This window comes from Protopterus annectens, chromosome 9.part0, assembly GCF_019279795.1.
Source record: "Protopterus annectens isolate FY-2018-M chromosome 9.part0, PAN1.0, whole genome shotgun sequence".
NCBI lineage: Eukaryota > Metazoa > Chordata > Ceratodontiformes > Protopteridae > Protopterus > Protopterus annectens.
This window is the reverse complement of record NC_056743.1, coordinates 15449566-15472339: the sequence shown is the minus strand read 5'-3', so window position 1 is coordinate 15472339 and position 22774 is coordinate 15449566. Positions and strand designations below refer to the sequence as shown.

The following is a 22774-nucleotide window of genomic DNA, read 5'->3' as shown; positions in this document are numbered from 1 at the left end:
GGCGCTGGAATAGCAAATCGAGCTTCAAGCACAGTACGTGCCAGGTATGGAAAACACGCTGGCAGACAATCTAAGCAGAAATATGACAGACCCTCATGAATGGAAGCTGCATCCTCAAGTGTTTACAAAGATAATCCAATCCTGGGGAAAGCCAGACATAGATCTCTTTGCCTCCCACAAAAATCACCAATTGACAAAGTTCTGCTCAAGGACATTTCATCCAAAGGCCTGGAGAATGGATGCCCTTTCTTTCAGTTGGGCAGCACGGACAGTTTACGCCTTTCCACCTCTTCTTCTACTGACCAAGGTGCTTTTGAAAACAAGAGCAGACAGACCAAAGATGATACTGATTGCTCCAGACTGGCCAAGACAACACTGGTATCCACTCCTGAGGAGCCTAACACATTCTCCTCCCTGGACCCTACCTCTAATGCCTCTCCTTCTGACTCAGCACAGCTACAAAACTCTTCACAGTCAGCTGAAAACACTCAATCTGGCTGCATGGAAAATTCCTTAGCACCACAACAGACCCTTCTCTCCAAGGAGGTACAGGATGTCATTTTGGAAGCCAGAAGGCCATCTACTAGAAAAGCTTACTCCGCAAAATGGAAACGGTTTTGCGCTTGGAATGAGAAAAAGGATCAGGATCCTAGAAAACTGAATTTGCCTCAGATATTACAGTATCTAACTGAGCTGCTGAACAGTGGACTGTCATTCTCCTCCATTAAAATCCATGCCTCAGCCATTTCTGCTGAATACAACACTGATCCACCCTTATTCTCTCACCCACTCTTAAGACAGTTCCTCCGAGGGGCTAAGAATATAAGACCTCCAAGGAAACAACCAATCCCAGCCTGGGATCTTAATTACATACTGGAAAAATTAACTTTACCTCCCTTTGAACCAGCTGCCTCAACAGATTTGCAATATTTGTCCTGGAAAACAGCTTTCCTTCTGGCTATTACCTCAGCTCGTAGGGTCTCGGAATTACAAGCCCTCATGGCTGTGCAGCCCTTTCTCATCTTCCATCAGGACAGGGTTTCCCTACGAACTAACCCGTCATTTATGCCTAAGGTAGTATCCAGGGTAGCTTTAAATCAGGCCATACACTTGCCTACCTTTTACCCCAATCCTCAAAACAAAGGGGAAAGGCTGCTTCATTCCTTAGACATCCATAGACAGCTGCGTTACTATTTGGACAGAACAAAGACGTTTAGGAAATCAGAACAACTCCTTGTGTCCTATGCTGTAGGAACTCAAGGGAAGCCAATTTCCAAACAGACAATTTCAAAATGGATAGGCCACTGCATACGCTTTTGTTACTCCTTTCATGGTAAATCTGTGCCTACAGGCATCCGATCCCACTCCACAAGGGCCACAGCTACTTCTACAGCCTTCCTCAGAGGAGTTCCTACCAAAGATATTTTGGAGGCAGCCACTTGGAGTTTGGTGCATACCTTCACTAAACACTACCACCTACCTTTATACTCCAAAACAAGAGCAGGCTTTGCCACTGCTGTGTTGCAGGGCATTCTGGCTCCTCCTAATTCCACCTAGTGCCTACCAAGTGCCTACCACCCTGTGCGTAGCTTTGGGATTCTATCCATATGTAAGGACTGCAGCGGTATGCACAATGAACATAGTACAGTTTTGTACCTACCATAAATGTAGATGTTCGAGTGCTAATGCAGCTGCAGTCCAGGTTTCCCTCCCTCCTTCCCCTCTTGGTACAGGCCTAGTGGCTAACTCCTCCACAAACAACCTGTTTGGGTTATCCTTCTATGGTGTATTTGCTTGCAACTACTGAATTTTGATTATATTGCATTGCATGACTATACATAGATATATAAATAATGTATTGCCTTCCTTCTGGGGGCACCTGACATCTGGGGCAAGAAAGACTGGAGAAAATGGCATCGGCCCTGTCTTATATACCCCTGTCGCAATGACGTCAGGGAAGAAGGTGACATCAACCGACGCCGGACCAAGACTTTGGAATTCGGCCGACCGAGGACCCGCCTGACGGCAGGAGAACCCATATGTAAGGACTGCAGCTGTATTAGCACTCGAACATCTACATTTATGGTAGGTACAAAACTGTACTTTGTGGAGGGTTGTTATGCCCAACCCTCACCCCTCCCCAATACCAGCCAGTATGTCTGAGGACTAATCCCCTCTAAGTACCACACCGTGACACTATGTCTCTCTGGCTGAGATCCTATGCACACACTGTCCAGGAGACCACCCTGCCAGCTCCTCAGATGCCCCAGCCACTAATTTTGCCTGGGCCATAGGCTTTTTCCCTCTACTCCATGGCGCTGGCCAACTATTTATTTTTTGGCTTGTATTTTGTTACTGTTACACATTAAAAACTTTAATACAAAGAAATTTAACAAAAAATGAAACAGATTGTGTCCATATGTAGTGGCAATGCAGACCGGTACAATAATTGTTGGCTGATGCAAGGGGGGGGGGGAGTAGTTGCAGACATATAAAGGAAAACCCCTTCAGAGTCAAGACCAATATTACATGTGGGAATAGATGCAGAGGGAAGAGCATGGCCTAGTGTAGAGAGAAAGAAGTATTTCTAACGTGTAGTGGGTCCAAAGGAATAGCTTGAGGAATGAGGGAATGATTCAGAAAAGGCAGAGGTTGTGAAGCAGAGACTGGACAGTTGGCTTTATAACGTGTTGGAATCATCCAGTATAGAAAGGAGGGATAAGTGGAAAAAATGCTGTCCAGTACAGGCCTTGGGAATGATCAGGAGGGGGACAAGACCTGCTACAATACCAAAGGGGGCCAGTTTGTTTTTGTGTAGAATAGATCATCTCTGTTAATTATATTAGTATGTTTCTAGAGAGCTGTAATCTCCCCTGGCAGGTCTTCCTTCATAAACAAAGATTTTTTTTTTTACTTAGTGAATGCTGCACTAATTTTCCAGACATACAGATTACTGTATGCATATTGTTGCTGTAGTTGAAGTCAGTATAATCTTATGTTTAGTTAAATGTTTGTGGTAGTTATGTATGCTGGATTGTTTGCTTTCTGTAAAACAATCTAATATTTGGTGTTCTGTTACATTTGCAAATTTGCTGCAGTTTTCCAGTTTGGCTTCTTAAATGGATAATTAACAGGGAACAAGGGATGAGTAGGTGAGGGAAGAGGCAAGCTCAATGGTGTGACACTTTTTGTTGCTTTCTTTACAGATTGTGAGTCTTTCGTTTCTAAAAACAGGACCCATCTGGACACATGTCTGTCAGGTAAGCAAGAATTCATGCAGACAACGTTTCAGTTCCTAGAAAATAAAATGTAACATTTACAGGTTTGGCATCCTCCTTGGTGTGAGATCAGTTGCACACTGAATGTTTGACCCAGCATAAAAATAAATTGCAGTGTTTTTGTAGCACATTTTGTTACCATTTTCTAATAAAGATCTCCGATGTACAGACTTACACTAATTACTGAGTTTGCTCTTTCCTGCTTTCTACACAATCACAGTAGTTAAAAAGAGTATAAATGATTATACCAGATGAAATCACTGTGGCTAGCAGGTCTAGGAGACTGTGATGCCTTTCCTGCAGGAGGAATAAAAAAGCATTATTGAAATTTGAAGAGGTTTATTAGATTAAGTAGTTAGATAAACTTCTTAAATCACAATCTGTTCTAATCCATTATACTTTTAGTCCTATCACCTTCCTGGTCACAGGTGGATACCAGACCTGACTCTAGCTTTCTAGATTACCTCTGGTATGCGATCACAGCATTTAAGGATTTTTCATGCCTGTGACATGCATAGGAAGAAATTCCTACTACAATTGTAGATGAAAATTCATACTAAATACATGAAAATAAATATAGAACAAGTTACTCTAGATGAACTTGTAAATCAGCCCTTCTCGTATTATTAGTTAACTTGACAGCACACAACTCCCTACTGAAACATTGGCAGTCTTGTAATTCCGAGTACTGAAACACACAAACAAACATTACATTGGCAGTCTTGTAATTCCGAGTACTGAAACACACAAACAAACATTACATTGGCAGTCTGGTAATTCCGAGTACTGAAACACACAAACAAACATTATTCTCCTTTAAACTTGTTTTTTTGCAGTGGGGAAAGCCCCCTTACACCCTCCCTGATGTTAGTAGGCAAGACTCCAGCCCCCCCGAACTTATATATACCAATTCGATGATTGCTATACTTGCAAAAAAAATGGAATATGCAGAGAAATGGTCATCTCAGGCTAGTATATGCACGTCTGTTTTTTCAGACATTCATTCTTCATATCATGGGACTCACCAAAGTGGGCCCCAGCATTTCAAATGGTTACTCACACAGGGACAATAAGCCTGTCTGCTCTGCCATTTTAATTGCTTAACATTCCTACAATCTCATTACCCTTCTTCCACTTATCTCATACTGTTTTGAATGCCTCTGTGGATTCCCTCTTCACTATCCAATCTAACAAACCATTCCGGAGAGGTCCACAACCCCCTCTATCAACAGGTGCTTTGAGATCCAGGAAGCCATTAGTCCCTAAAACCTAATGCCTCTACCCCATCTTTTCCCCTCTGTTTTTGCTTTAAAAGGTCCTTCCCACCTCCTTAACGTGCTTATGTGCACTAATTTCAGGTTGACATCCCAGTTTTAACTGAGAAGAGCTCTGGCTACTCTAGCCTTTGGTCACAACCATTCCCATTCACCCCATACATCTCTTTTACATATTTCCTCTGGAATCCTTCCAGCAGCTTGAACTCCTTTCTCCACCAGTGGCTTATACTTCAGTTTTGTTTCTTTATTAAGCAATACAATTCATTGATAACTAATTCATGCAGAGTTCCAAGATTTGTACATTACACAGATGCAACTAAAGGAAAGTGTTGCAGAAATATAAAATACCAAAATATTAACAGAGCATTTAGGCTGTTACACAATGAGTGATTCATGCTCTTTTTATATAACATGCACTCTCAGCCTAAACCCTGTATGAATACACCATCCAGGTTTCCTATATTTTGCAGGAGTCTCCCATTTTCCAGTTCAGATTCCTGCCCCCCCCCCCAAGTTGGAACAACCTCCCAGCAAACTGAAGAATGTCATTTGGTCAGTTGCCTCTACAAACAATGGTAGTGTTTTTATGTGGTTGATAAACTGAAATCTGACACTGATTGATACTACATCTCCCATGGTACATTGTGAGTGGTATGTAAAGGGTCATGTAATTTAGTATGGATGATGGTACCATGCACACAGTAACTGACTGATGATTTATAATAACAGAAGAAGACCGAAGAGTTGGCCACTGGAAGGACAGGATACATTAAGAAGTTTTGTTATATCTTGGAGTCCTGGCATTTGGTTATGAAGGAAGATTTTTTTTTTCAGAATCATGGATGTAAATGTAATTTCTATCAATGATAAAATGATGTTGGACTTCCAAGATGGCTGCACACTGATCAGCAGCTCTACTAGTATGAAAAAAGAAAATGAGAAATAAGAGCCAGTGATGTTGTCAGCTTGATTAAAATTTAGTCACTGGCTTCTAAGTACACTGCTAGGATGTCAGCAAAGAAGAAATTTAGAGATCAAAACAAACAGAAAAGGTGAAGAGAAAACACTATCTATGAAGAATCCTGCAGATGTTCAGCAGAAAGCAGTTCAAGTTTCAACTTTAGTACAAGAGATGGCTTCCAGTAATTTAGGGAAAAATAAGTCAAATGCACTCAGAGGTGATTAAAATAAATGAAACATTGAAGGAGTATATCAACTCAAATAACAAAAGGCTGGAAAAATAGAAGATGCTTTAACTTGCTATTCAGATAAACTGACAAAACTGAAAAAATCAGAAATTAAAAAAGCTGGCAGTATGGGACTTTATAAGTTTTTTGATTTTATATTTTTATGAACAGATAATTGAATTCCTGTTATTGGTTGGATAAATACAATATGCCTTTAACACATTGTACTGACTACGGTCAAGTGACCAGATCATTTGTTATAAAAGTACTGCTGTGGTGGATTCATTTTTAAAGATTCTGATGAAGTTTGTTATAGTGACAAAATTCAGACTAGGTATCAACATCCACAAACTATGTAAATCAACACAAATGGATTGGAAACACCACTGAGATTGCTAAAATAATAAAAAAAACAATTTTATTAAAGTTTAATAAGTTAAGCGCTTTCGTTCAAAGTAGAACTTCCTCAGAACTAACCCAAACATTCAACCTCTGCTATTTGAATGCACAACAACCAGTCCAAAACTTTTCTTCCAATTACATGTTCTTAAGTTAATGTACATAATTATAAAACATGAAAAACTTCATTAACAACCAAAAAATATATATAAGCAATTATATTTCATAGTGCTTCAGTTTTAAAACAGGGACCAAAGAACAACTGTCATTTAGACTGGATAGAGCTGTGACAGTTAATCTTATTTGCCATTTCAGGTCCTTAAGGTCCAAATGTTCAACCATAATTCATCCCTTGGGATCCATTTTTATATGATCTATAAGCATAAACACATGTGTGAGTGGGATGTGTTGATGTAGGCTTCAATAGTGCATTAGTATGTTTTTCCTTTTTCATATCCAGAAGATGTTCATAAATTCTATCCCTTAATCTCCTTGAGGTTTTCCCTACGTAATATGCTGGACAGTGTGCACACTAAGTAAACCACATTCCATGTCATACAGTGAAAATGTTCACACAGCTGTCCATTTGGTGCAGTTGTTCCTATCTGGGGGATTTAACTTCATTTTTTGATGATAGACATAGCTTTGTGTGTTTGTTTTAAGTTAATAGAGATAGGATTTTCTGGAAATGTATTTAGTTTTTTTTTTCAAGGGTTGTTGTTAAAGCAAAACTCTTGAAAATGTGACACAGGGTCAAATGAAGATGAGAAGAAACAACTGAGCAAAAGGTCAGCTTGCCAAACAGCATATGCGTATAACAGAAAAGTTGGAAACACATTAAAAAACTTGTTATGTATAATAGGTGGGAATAATCACCTTTTACCATACTGGTTATGCTATCTATGTTATCCTGGAATGTAAATGACCTTATAGTTACAGCCAAAAACAAAAAAGTATTGAATTATATTATAAAATGCAGAGTGCAAATAGCAATGCTGCAAGACGCACATTTGGAAAACAACGCACCTGTGAATTTGACAAAGAAAGCATTTCAGAATGGATATTCAGCAAAATATCAGGGACAAAGGCAAAGGGGAGTAATTGCTAGAGGGACAGCAATAGAGATAGAAGAGGAAAAAAGACAGTAATGGTAGATTTATGGTAGTAAGGGGGATGCTGGCAATAGAGGGGATCATGGTGGCATGTTTTTATATTCCACCAAAAACTGCTGTTAGGGAGTTTAAGAAGATTTTGGAAGAAATAAGCAGCTTTCAGCAGGGAATATTACTTGTGGGTGGGGACTGGAATTTTATTTGTAATACTGAGGATGTATTAGGGTGACCTAAAAAGGAAAATATAGCACAAGAGGGTAAATCTTTGAAAAATCTCTGAAAAAAATATGAAAATATTTGGTATGGAAGATGTGCATTCAGTAATAGGAACTTGGAAGAAATGTACGTATTATTCCCCAAGGTACAATAACTGGGCTACACTACATAGAAATTGTATTTCACAGAAATGTCCATTTAATTAAAAGCTTCTACACTCATCCAATAATTATTTCAGATCATGCACCTGTAAAAACTAAGATAAAATGTAGGGTAATGAAGCAGAAATGAGACACTGGCATGTTCCCAACTACCTGTTAAAAAGAGAAGAGTTTCAAGAATGGGTAGTGGAAATTATTTGAAAGTTATTAGGTGCTAGAAATATCTCCAGAAGTTATAGCTAGTGAGTGGAATAAAATGAAAATGGAGTTTAACAATAGGATATAAATAAAAGAGAAAGTGATATGGTTCAGAAATAATAGGAATTACATGGAAGGTCTGACAAAAGGTTAAAACTATTGCAAAATAAGGGAAATCCCACAGAACAAGAAGAGGTGCAAATGCAGAGTGTTAAAGACAAAATAAGGAAGTATCTGGATAATATACATGAGTTTAGAAAGAGTGCTTTTAAGCAACTATTTTTGATAACCCCAGAGCACAAAAACTTTTAGTGTAACAGCTTAGGCAACAGAAAGTAGAAAGGGTTGTTGGAAAACTTAGGGAACCTATAACAAGAAAAGTAACCAGAGATACTGTATTATAGATATTCCAGAAATGTTATGGCTACTGTATAAATCAGAGATGTGTGGAAATCAGGAAATACCACAAATGGAAATATTTATGATAGTGGTTTAACAATGACTATCTTTGATGTAGTGGGCATAGTGCTGGTTGTAATGCATAGGTTGTACAGGTGGAGGAATGGGAGAGTAATGTGTGTTTTACAAAAGGTGATGAACCAAGGAAGTAGGTTATTTGGACCGGTACCTGAAAGTATCTGATCTGTTACTTTTAGGTTATTTTTGACCGTGAATGTTTTGAAGGAGAATAGAAAAAAAGTATGTAGACAAGGGTGTATGGGGATTTGTGGTTGCATAACACAGAAAATTCTTGCCTTAGAAATGGGCTTGATAACATGGTGATGGTGTTTAACATCTTGGTTTGTTTTGCTGTAATTATCTTGCAGTAATATTAATGAGTTTCCATCATTGCTTTATTTTTCAGTAAAGGCAGTATTTTTTTTCTTTTTTTTTTTATTAAACACTTTTATTAAAATATCCCCTAAGACATAGGCAGACATACATTAATAGAAAAAAAAACAAACCATATTAACAGTTTTCCCATTTACACACATTATACATTACATTACATATTTTCTTTCTTTATAACAATTGTCTTTCAATACAGAGTTACATTATCCATTCAATTCCTGACCACCCTTAAACCTCACTCATCCTCCTCCTGAATATTATTATGCATGTATTGATCACACAGTTTCCATTTATTTTATGTAATTTGCTCCTTACATTTTCCATATAATTACCTTCTATGTTTTTTTATGTTGTTATAATATTCTGTATTTTGAATACTGTTGGTTTAGACTTTGATTTCCATTTTCTAGTAATTGATTTTTTGGCAGCCAACAGAATTAAACTTACCAAGGCCTTACTCTGTAAGATCTTGTGCTCCAAGTACAAAAATCATGTCCTTACTTACAGCTATTTGCCCTTCCAGTATTTCTGACAGAGTACGCTATAGGAATTTTTTAAAATCTGTGAACTCGTTACACTCCCAAAACATATGTTTCCAGTCACCTCTTCCTTCCCCAGCACACCTCCAACATTTGCTATCTACTGCAGGAAAAATTCTTTGAAGTCTGCTCCAGGAATAAAAATGCTTATGCTAACACTTCCAAACAAAGAGCTTAACATTTTCAGGCCTTTGTTGCATACTTGAGGACCATACATATATATGTCCTCCACATATTCTTTTGTAAATTGCTTTTCTAGTCTCTCTTCTCAGTCTTTTCTACCATCCTCTGATTTATTCTTTTAGTTATAATTTAGTGTTTATATACCTTAATAATTATCCCTTTTAACAGCAGTTTCTATTTTAGATTCAACTTAAAAATACCAGAGCAGTTCTTTCATTTAAGATTCACCAATTCCTTTCTCTTTGCCTGTACTTTGATGTCAATCCCTGGTGGTGAAAGTAATCTCTAGCCTGCAATTCAAATGTCTTGTTGGCCTCATCCCACTCGATTACACTTCTTGTTCTAGTTATTTGCTCGCAATATCTTGGTTCCTTTGCCAGTTTGCTTCAGTAAATTCTATCTCATTCCTGTCTATTTTCTCTACCCTACTTATTGTCATCCCTATCGACAAACATCTCCTTTCTCAATTCCTTCGTTAACTTAGTTCTTAGAATACTTTCTTCTACTTTATAAATATAATATTCTGTATGGTGGATTTCTTCTTAAGGATCTGCATCCTAAATCCTACTCTATCCTTATTTCTTGAACTCCCTCACATTTTCATCATCATCATCATCCTTTCCACTTTTAATTATGACCTTCTGCTTGTGTTATGTATATGTGTCTTAACTGTGTAGCTCTAAAATATCCCTTCAAATCAAATAATCCTAAACCACCTTGTTTTATTGGGAGGATCAACTTATCCTGCTTTACTCTTGCCCTCCCAGATAAATTCAACTCTTCATTAATTCTATTCCATCTGGTTGATAAAAAGGGTCTATATTATATTCTCGAATGCCAACAATGTCGAATCTGACATTGTCGACACGAGAATAGCGAACACTCAGAATCTCGAGCTTGTAAACGGAAATTTCCGTAAGGGGAGATTTCCATTTACTGCAATGTAGTGCGGTCTCAGAGTTGGTATATTTAAGTAGCGGGGGGTGTGAGGGGCATAAGGGGGCTTGCCCCCTGCTTAAACCCATTAGGGTATTTTTTTTCTTTTTTTCTTTTTGTCTTTTTATAAGGTCGACATCTGAAGACTTCGATCATATGGTGTCGACCATATGTTGTTCGATGTTTTCAACTGTTGATCTTATAATGTAGACCCGATAAAAATACGCTTGACCTGTACATAAACCTAAGGGGACTAAAACACATTTTTGCTGCTTGTGTCTTACTATCCATATCCATAAACTGGAGCTTCCATTTTCTCAGTTTTTGTATTATCTTTTCTTTACTCTGTTGTCACATATCCTTAGCTGGCATAATAAACACCTTTTTAATCCATACTCCTAAATAGTTCACCTTAGCATGTCCCCATAAATATGGATATTATCTTTTCTTTAGTCTCTTACCACATATCCTTATATACCATAAAAGAAACATTTTTAATCCATACTCCTAAATACTTCATCTTATCATATCACCATAAATATGGGTATGGCTGAACCAAGTTATGGGTGGGTATATAATTTACGGCTATAACATTTGTTTTGTCTTCATTAATTTTATATCCTGGAAGGACTTGATAGTATCTCAAAGTGATGCATAACACTGAGGTGTCCATTTCTTGATTAATCAAATATAATCTAGAAACAAAGCCAACTTTTCTTGATTACCATAACAATTATATCCTTGAATTTCTGTGTCCCTTATTTTACAGTTGTTTCTTCTCATCTCCATATGAACCTCTGTCACATTTCTCAAGACTTTTTTTTTAATGAAAATCCTCAAACAAAAAAATAAATACATTTTCATAATACCCCCATCTACTATTAACTTGGAACACGTCTATGTACATTTTCAACAGATGAAAACTAGTAAATGAACTACCTTACATTCATGATTGGTATACATGCTCATTCTTACAAGAATATATATCCAGTGTCTGGAGCTTTCCACGCTAAAATTAAGGGTTACTTTTGAAATATTGGTGTGCCCATTCACAAAGTGACATCAAGAAGTCAACCAATCAGAAAGATGCAAATAAATATAAGAAAACAAAAGACAAGCAGAAAAAATAGCATACTCTCTTTACTTATACTAAGTGTGCCATTGCACATACCTTGGGAAAAGGATCGGACCTGCTTTCACAAAGGTGTTTTATTTATTTATATCTGTTTGTTAACCAGGTCAGTGTGCTGGTCAGCTGGCCAGTTTTTGCTATGACCCAAGTTCTGAAAAAAAAAACAAACAACACAATTGTACAACTTACAGGTGCATATACAAAAGAAGCAGTTAGATTAACAAGTTCCAAATGCTGGAGACATTAGATGAGTATGGAATTGTTGGAGTAATAATCCAAGGGATAAGGGAATAACAGTTACATTGGAAGCAAAACTGAAAAAAAATTGTTACATAATGCAGAAGAAAAATTTTTTATAATGGTTTCAGAATTTCAAGATATCATATTACAGTAATATAGTTGCCCATCTGTAGAAAATTCCAAATTAAATATTGACTTTCTACAGGGAAAACACAATAGATTCAGGCAGACAGGTCCCTGGAGCTGTTGATGAAAAACATTCTTCATGCCAAATGAGTACTTATTCTGTGGCCCAAAAAATGAAACTGTTATAGCCCTCAAAAGACTTTCGAAGTTTGAATTTACTTCATTTGACTTGCATACTAAAGCAGAGCAATGCATATGACTTTAACATGTGAGAAAGCAAAATGCCACATACTAAAGCAGATCAACACATACCACTTTAACATGCAACAAAGCAAAATGTCACATACTAAAGCAGATCAACACATACCACTTTAACATGCAAGAAAGCAAAATGCCACATACTAAAGCAGATCAACGCATACCACTTTAACATGCAAGAAAGCAAAATATCACATACTACAGCAGATTAGCACATACCACTTTAACATGCAACAAAGCAAAATGTCACATACTAAAGCAGATCAATAATTGACAGTGCTCATGTATCCCCCCTGGCTAATGTCTCATTAGAACACTTCACCTAACTTCATTAACTCTGCTAAGCCAACTAGTACTGTACCCACTTAGGACTGTTACTCTACTGCTCATCCCATCTCTCCAGGAGTTAGGGAAAACTGCCCCAGCAATGTTGAGCTTTCCATAAGCACCTAAAACCAGGAGAAGACATATTGTAAATAAATTTATCCTTCTTAACTAAAACAAGGCAAAGACATATACTGAATCAATTTGTTAGCCTTCTCAACTATAGTGAGGATCATCTGTTCTCTCAGCGCCTTATTCTACGTCTCTCTGCTTTTACTCTGATAGTAAATCTATCACAGGAATCCTAAACTTAGGAATATCTTCTAAAATTTAATATTATATTGTAGAGAATGAATGTATCTTATCTGTTAGTTAATATGTATGTCAAAGTCTCTTTTATGGAAATATATGTCAAAAGTCTGTCCTTAAAACTATGTTTTGTAAAAAAATTCTTCTCTTGGAGCTTTTCTCCCTGGGCCTCCACTGAAAACGGACTTGTAATCCAATTGGACTCTCCCGGTCCACAAATGTAAAATAAAATAAATAAATAAATAAGTAAAATCATCCACTTTAACGTGCAAGAAAGCAAAATGCAATGCACTAAAGCAGATCAAAACATACCACTTCAACATGTAACAAAGCAAAATATCACATACTAAAGCAGATCAACACATACCACTTTAACATGCAATGAAGCTAAATGTCACATACTAAAGCAGGTCAACCCATACCACTTTAACATGCAACAAAGCTAAATGTCACATACTAAAGCAAATCAACACATAGCACTTTAGCATGCAACAAAGCAAAATGTCATACTAAAGCAGATCAACACATACCACTTTAACATGCAACAAAGCAAAATGCCACATACTAATGCAGATCAACACATACCACTTTAACATGCAATGAAGCTAAATGTCACATACTAAAGCAGGTCAACACATACCACTTTAACATGCAACAAAGCACAATGCCACATACTAAAGCAGATCAACACATACCACTTTAACATGCAACAAAGCAAAATGCCACATACTAAAGCAGATCAACACATACCACTTTAACATGCAACAAAGCAAAATGTCACATACTAAAGCAGATTAACACATACCACTTTAACATGCAAGAAAGCAAAATGCCACACACTAAAGCAGATCAACACATACAACTTTAACATGCAAGAAAGCAAAATATCACATACTACAGCAGATTAGCACATACCACTTTAACATGCAACAAAGCAAAATGTCACATACTAAAGCAGATCAATAAATGACAGTGCTCATGTATCCTCCCTGGCTAATGTCTCATTAGAACACTTCACCTAACTTCATTAACTCTGCTAAGCCAACCAATCATAGTACTGTACCCACTTAGGACTGTTACTCTACTGCTCATCCCATCTCTCCAGGAGTTAGGGAAAACTGCCCCAGCAATGTAGAGCTTTCCATAAGCACCTAAAACCAGGAGAAGACATATTGTAAATAAATGTGTTATCCTTCTTAACTAAAACAAGGCAAAGACATATAATGAATCAATTTGTTAGCCTTCTCAACTATAGTGAGGATCATCTGCTCTCTCAGCGCCTTATTCTACGTCTCTCTGCTTTTTCTCTGATAGTAAATCTATCACAGGAATCCTAAACTTAGGAATATCTTCTAAAATTTAATATTATATTGTAGAGAATGAATGTATCTTATTTGTTAATTAATATGTATGTCAAAGTCTCTTCTATGGAAATATATGTCAAAAGTCTGTCCTTAAAACTATGTTTTGTAAAAAATTCTTCTCTTGGAGCTTTTCTCCCTGGGCCTCCACTGAAAACGGACTTGTAATCCAATTGGACTCTCCCAGTCCACAAATGTAAAATAAATAAATAAATAAATAAATAAAATCAACACATACCACTTTAACGTGAAAGAAAGCAAAATGCAATGCACTAAAGCAGATCAACACATACCACTTCAACATGTAACAAAGCAAAATATCATATACTAAAGCAGATCAACACATACCACTTTAACATGCAATGAAGCTAAATGTCACATACTAAAGCAGGTCAACACATACCACTTTAACATGCAACAAAGCTAAATGTCACATACTAAAGCAGATCAATACATAGCACTTTAGCATGCAACAAAGCAAAATGTCACATACTAAAGCAGATCAACACATACCACTTTAACATTCAACAAAGCAAAATGCCACATACTAATGCAGATCAACACATACCACTTTAACATGCAATGAAGCTAAATGTCACATACTAAAGCAGGTTAACACATACCACTTTAACATGCAACAAAGCAAAATGCCACATACTAAAGCAGATCAACACATACCACTTTAACATGCAAGAATGCAACATGTCACATACTAAAGCAGATCAACACATACCACTTTAACATGCAACAAAGCAAAATGCCACATACTAAAGCAGATCAACACATACCACTTTAACATGCAACAAAGCAAAATGTCACATACTAAAGCAGATCAACCCATACCACTTTAACATGCAACAAAGCAAAATGTCACATACTAAAGTAGATCAACACATACCACTTTAACAAGCAACAAAGCAAAATGTCACATACTAAAGCAGATCAACACATACCACTTTAAAATGCAAGAAAGCAAAATGCCACATACTAAAGCAGATCAACACATACTACTTTAACATGCAACAAAGCAAAATGTCACATACTAAAGCAGATCAACCCATACCACTTTAACATGCAACAAAGCAAAATGTCACATACTAAAGCAGATCAACACATACCACTTTAACAAGCAACAAAGCAAAATGTCACATACTAAAGCAGATCAACACATACCACTTTAAAATGCAAGAAAGCAAAATGTCACATACTAAAACAGATCAACACAGACCACTTTAACATGCAACAAAGCAAAGTGTCACATACAGAAGCAGATCAGCACATATCACTTTAACAAGCAACAAAGCAAAATGCCACATACTATAGCAGATCAACACATACCAGTTTAACAAACAACAAAGCAAAATGTCCCATACTAAAGCAAATCAATACATACGACTTTAACATGCAAGAAAGCAAAATGCCACAAACTAAAGCAGATCAACACATACCACTTTAACATGCAACAAAGCAAAATGCTACATACTAAAGCAGATCAACACATACCACTTTAGTATGCAACAAAGCAAAATGCCACATACTAAAGCAGATCAATACATACCAGTTTAACATGTAAGAAAGCAAAATATCACATACTAAAACAGATTAACACATACCACTTTAACATGCAAGAAAGCAAAATGGCACACACAAAAGCAGATCAACACATACCACCTTAACATGCAAGAAAGCAAAATGCCAAATACTAAAGCAGCTTAACACATACCACTTTAGCATGCAACAAAGCAAAATGCCACATACTAAAGCAGATCAACACATACCATTTTAACATGCAAGAAAGCAAAATGCCACATACTAAAGCAGATTAACGCATACCACTTTAACATGCAGAAAATAAAAATGCTACATACTAAAGAAGATCAACACATACCACTTTAACATGCAACAAAGCATAATGCCACATACTAAAGCAGATCAACACATACCACTTTAACATGCAACAAATAAAAATGCCATGTACTAAAGCAGATCAACACATACCACTTTAGCATGCAACAAAGCAAAATGTCACATACAAAAGCAGATCAACACATACCACTTTAACAAGCAACAAAGCAAAATGCCACATACTATAGCAGATCAACACATACCAGTTTAACAAGCAACAAAGCAAAATGTCCCATACTAAAGCAAAATAACACATACGACTTTAACATGCAAGAAAGCAAAATGCCACAAACTAAAGCAGATCAACACATACCACTTTAACATGCAACAAAGCAAAATGCTACATACTAAAGCAGATCAACACATACCACTTTAGCATGCAACAAAGCAAAATGTCACATACTAAAGCAGATCAACACATACCACTTTAACATACAACAAAGCAAAATGCCACAAAGTAAAGCAGATAAACACATACCAGTTTAACATGCAAGAAGGCAAAATGTCACATACTAAAGCAGATCAACACATACCACTTTAACATGCAACAAAGCAAAATGCCACAAACTAAAGCAGATAAACACATACCACTTTAACATGCAAGAAAGCAAAATGCCACATACTAAAGCAGATCAACACATACCAGTTTAACATGTAAGAAAGCAAAATATCACATACTAAAACAGATTGACACATACCACTTTAACATGCAAGAGAGCAAAATGGCACACACAAAAGCAGATCAACACATACCACCTTAACATGCAAGAAAGCAAAATGCCACATACTAAAGCAGATCAACACATACCATTTTAACATACCAGTTTAACATGTAAGAAAGCAAAATATCACATACTAAAACAGATTAACACATACCACTTTAACATGCAAGAAAGCAAAATGGCACACACAAAAGCAGGTCAACACATACCACTTTAACATGCAAGAAAGCAAAATGGCACACACAAAAGCAGGACAACACATACCACTTTAACATGCAACAAAGCAAAATGCTACATACTAAAGCAGATCAACACATACCAGTTTAACAAGCAACAAAGCAAAATGTCCCATACTAAAGCAAAACAACACATACGACTTTAACATGCAAGAAAGCAAAATGCCACAAACTAAAGCAGATTAACACATACCACTTTAACATGCAACAAAGCAAAATGCTACATACTAAAGCAGATCAACACATACCACTTTAGCATGCAACAAAGCAAAATGTCACATACTAAAGCAGATCAACGCATACCACTTTAACATGCAACAAAGCAAAATGCCACAAAGTAAAGCAGATAAACGCATACCAATTTAACATGCAAGAAGGCAAAGTGCCACATACTAAAGCAGATCAACACATACCAATTTAACATGCAAGAAAGCAAAATATCACATACTACAGCAGATTAACACATACCACTTTAACATGCAATAAAGCAAAATGGCACACACAAAAGCAGAACAACACATACCACCTTAACATGCAAGAAAGCAAAATGCCACATACTAAAGCAGCTCAACACATACCACTTTAGCATGCAACAAAGCAAAATGCCACATACTAAAGCAGATCAACACATACCACTTTAACATGCAAGAAAGCAACATGTCACATACTAAAGCAGATCAACACATACCACTTTAACATGCAACAAAGCAAAATGCCACATACTAAAGCAGATCAACACATACCACTTTAATATGCAAAAAAGCAAAATGTCACATACTAAAGCAGATCAACCCATACCACTTTAACATGCAACAAAGCAAAATGTCACATACTAAAGCAGATCAACACATACCACTTTAACAAGCAACAAAGCAAAATGTCACATACTAAAGCAGATCAACACATACCACTTTAAAATGCAAGAAAGCAAAATGCCACATACTAAAGCAGATCAACACATACTACTTTAACATGCAACAAAACAAAATGCCACATACTAAAACAGATTAACACATACCACTTTAACATGCAAGAAAGCAAAATGGCACACACAAAAGCAGATCAACACATACCACCTTAACATGCAAGAAAGCAAAATGCCAAATACTAAAGCAGCTCAACACATACCACTTTAGCATGCAACAAAGCAAAATGCCACATACTAAAGCAGATCAACACATACCATTTTAACATGCAAGAAAGCAAAATGTCACATACTAAAGCAGATTAACGCATACCACTTTAACATGCAGAAAATAAAAATGCTACATACTAAAGAAGATCAACACATACCACTTTAACATGCAACAAAGCATAATGCCACATATTAAAGCAGATCAACACATACCACTTTAACATGCAACAAATAAAAATGCCATGTACTAAAGCAGATCAACACATACCACTTTAGCATGCAACAAAGCAAAATGCCACATACTATAGCAGATCAACACATACCAGTTTAACAAGCAACAAAGCAAAATGTCCCATACTAAAGCAAAATAACACATACGACTTTAACATGCAAGAAAGCAAAATGCCACAAACTAAAGCAGATCAACACATACCACTTTAACATGCAACAAAGCAAAATGCTACATACTAAAGCAGATCAACACATACCACTTTAGCATGCAACAAAGCAAAATGTCACATACTAAAGCAGATCAACACATACCACTTTAACATACAACAAAGCAAAATGCCACAAAGTAAAGCAGATAAACACATACCAGTTTAACATGCAAGAAGGCAAAATGTCACATACTAAAGCAGATCAACACATACCACTTTAACATGCAACAAAGCAAAATGCCACAAACTAAAGCAGATAAACACATACCACTTTAACATGCAAGAAAGCAAAATGCCACATACTAAAGCAGATCAACACATACCAGTTTAACATGTAAGAAAGCAAAATATCACATACTAAAACAGATTGACACATACCACTTTAACATGCAAGAGAGCAAAATGGCACACACAAAAGCAGATCAACACATACCACCTTAACATGCAAGAAAGCAAAATGCCACATACTAAAGCAGATCAACACATACCATTTTAACATACCAGTTTAACATGTAAGAAAGCAAAATATCACATACTAAAACAGATTAACACATACCACTTTAACATGCAAGAAAGCAAAATGGCACACACAAAAGCAGGTCAACACATACCACTTTAACATGCAAGAAAGCAAAATGGCACACACAAAAGCAGGTCAACACATACTACTTTAACATGCAACAAAGCAAAATGCTACATACTAAAGCAGATCAACACATACCAGTTTAACAAGCAACAAAGCAAAATGTCCCATACTAAAGCAAAACAACACATACGACTTTAACATGCAAGAAAGCAAAATGCCACAAACTAAAGCAGATTAACACATACCACTTTAACATGCAACAAAGCAAAATGCTACATACTAAAGCAGATCAACACATACCACTTTAGCATGCAACAAAGCAAAATGTCACATACTAAAGCAGATCAACACATACCACTTTAACATGCAACAAAGCAAAATGCCACAAAGTAAAGCAGATAAACGCATACCAATTTAACATGCAAGAAGGCAAAGTGCCACATACTAAAGCAGATCAACACATACCACTTTAACATGCAAGAAAGCAAAATATCACATACTACAGCAGATTAACACATACCACTTTAACATGCAATAAAGCAAAATGGCACACACAAAAGCAGAACAACACATACCACCTTAACATGCAAGAAAGCAAAATGCCACATACTAAAGCAGCTCAACACATACCACTTTAGCATGCAACAAAGCAAAATGCCACATACTAAAGCAGATCAACACATACCATTTTAACATGCAAGAAAGCAAAATGTCACATACTAAATCAGATTAACACATACCACTTTAACATGCAGAAAATAAAAATGCTACATACTAAAGCAGATCAACACATACCACTTTAGCATGCAACAAAGCATAATGCCACATACTAAAGCAGATCAACACATACCACTTTAACATGCAACAAATAAAAATGCCATGTACTAAAGCAGATCAACACATACCACTTTAACATGCAACAAAGCAAAATGCCACAAAGTAAAGCAGATAAACACATACCAGTTTAACATGCAAGAAGGCAAAATGTCACATACTAAAGCAGATTCACACATACCACTTTAACATGCAACAAAGCAAGATGCCACAAACTAAAGCAGATAAACACATACCAGTTTAACATGCAAGAAGGCAAAATGTGACATACTAAAGCAGATCAACACATACCACTTTAACATGCAACAAAGCAAAATGCCACAAACTAAAGCAGAAAAATACATACCACTTTAACATGCAAGAAAGCAAAATGCCACATACTAAAGCAGATCAACACATACCAGTTTAACATGTAAGAAAGCAAAATATCACATACTAAAACAGATTAACACATACCACTTTAACATGCAAGAAAGCAAAATGGCACACACAAAAGCAGATCAACACATACCACCTTAACATGCAAGAAAGCAAAATGCCACATACTAAAGCAGATCAACACATACCATTTTAACATACCAGTTTAACATGTAAGAAAGCAAAATATCACATACTAAAACAGATTAACACATACCACTTTAACAAGCAAGAAAGCAAAATGGCACACACAAAAGTAGGTCAACACATACCACTTTAACATGCAACAAAGCAAAATGCCACATACTAAAGCAGATCAACACATACCGCTTTAGCATGCAACAAAGCATAATGCCACATACTAAAGCAGATCAACACATACCACTTTAACATGCAACAAATAAAAATGCCATGTACTAAAGCAGATCAACACATACCACTTTAGCATGCAACAAAGCAAAATGTCACATACAAAAGCAGATCAACACATACCACTTTAACAAGCAACAAAGTAAAATGCCACATACTATAGCAGATCAACACATACCAGTTTAACAAGCAACAAAGCAAAATGTCCCATACTAAAGCAAAACAACACATACGACTTTAACATGCAAGAAAGCAAAATGCCACAAACTAAAGCAGATTAACACATACCACTTTAACATGCAACAAAGCAAAATGCTACATACTAAAGCAGATCAACACATACCACTTTAGCATGCAACAAAGCAAAATGTCACATACTAAAGCAGATCAACACATACCACTTTAACATGCAACAAAGCAAAATGCCACAAAGTAAAGCAGATAAACGCATACCAATTTAACATGCAAGAAGGCAAAGTGTCACATACTAAAGCAGATCAACACATACCACTTTAACATGCAAGAAAGCAAAATATCACATACTATAGCAGATTAACACATACCACCTTAACATGCAAGAAAGCAAAATGCCACATACTAAAGCAGCTCAACACATACCACTTTAGCATGCAACAAAGCAAAATGTCACATACTAAAGCAGATCAACACATACCACTTTAACATGCAACAAAGCAAAATGTCACATACTAAAGCAGATCAACACATACCACTTTAACATGCAACAAAGCAAAATGTCACATACTAAAGCAGATCAACACATACCACTTTAACATGCAACAAAGAAAAATGCCACAAAGTAAAGCAGATAAACACATACCAGTTTAACATGCAAGAAGGCAAAATGTCACATACTAAAGCAGATCAACACATACCACTTTAACATGCAACAAAGCAAAATGCCACAAACTAAAGCAGATAAACACATACCACTTTAACATGCAACAAAGCAAAATGCCACATACTAAATCAGATTAACACATATCACTTTAACATGCAACAAAGCAAGATGTCACATACTAAAGCAGGTCAACACATACCACTTTAACATGCAGCAAAGAAAAATGCTACATACTAAAACAGATCAACACATACCACTTTAACAGGCAACAAAGCAAAATACCACATACTAAAGCAGATCAATACATACCACTTTAACATGCAGCAAAGCTAAATGTCATTATACTTGTGAGCACAAGCATCAGTCTTCCCATTCAAGAACCTCTGTGACAAAATTGTGTTACTGCTTCTGTGGTAAAAACACTTGAGTCAGACAAATGTTCTGTCAGTTTGGGACAAAGAATAAATCCACAAAAATGAGTGTATAGGAGGCAGACCACTTCTTAAAACCACCAAGCATGTTTTTTATTTAATAAAATGAAATAAATTAAATAAAAAATGTGCTTGATGGTTTTAAGAAGTGGTCTGCCTCCTCTACACTCATTTTTGTAGATATTTTAGTATGTATTGGAAAATTGGTGGATCTCACATACAGTACTCTATTGGAGAAAAGACTTTCTACAACAGGGTATTAACACACAAGGAGATGTATCAAGTCCACAGATTCTTGACAGCATATTAAGCTTCTGTGAAGCATAGGCTGTCTTGTTTACCCTCTCTAAATGCTGTAGTTTATCGAGTGAAAAAAAGTAAATAAAAAGAAAACTATGCTTACAAAAGAAATTGCAATGCTCTTACAAGGACTTGATGTTTTATTTCCCTTTGCTAATCCATAATATGTTTAGAGAAAGTGGGAAAGTAAAACAAAAGAAATGCAGTTAGGTCTGTGTGTGTGTGTTTTTGTATGTGTGTGTGTGTGTGTGTGTGTGTGTGTGTGTGTGTGTGTGTGTATATATGTCTGTGTGTGTATATGTGCATGTGTGTGTGTGTGTGTGTGTGTGTGTGTGTGTGTGTGTGTGTGTGTGTGTATGTACGTGCGCGTGTATGTATCTCTGAATTTCCACGTGTGAGAAGACTGTCTGTCTTTGCATCTGTTAGTGGGTGTGTATATATCAAACTGTGTA

At 36.4% G+C, this 22774-nt stretch overlaps 1 protein-coding gene across 1 annotated transcript in view; it reads left to right on the top strand.

Annotated features, from left to right (window-relative positions):
- The window catches only part of F2 (coagulation factor II, thrombin), a 1266023-nt gene that overhangs the window by 243472 nt on the left and 999777 nt on the right, over window positions 1-22774 (top strand). Inside the window, exon 4 of the mRNA XM_044082527.1 lies at window positions 3207-3260. Within this exon, the coding sequence (XP_043938462.1) occupies window positions 3207-3260 (54 nt within the window). The remainder of the gene's footprint in view (window positions 1-3206; window positions 3261-22774) is intronic.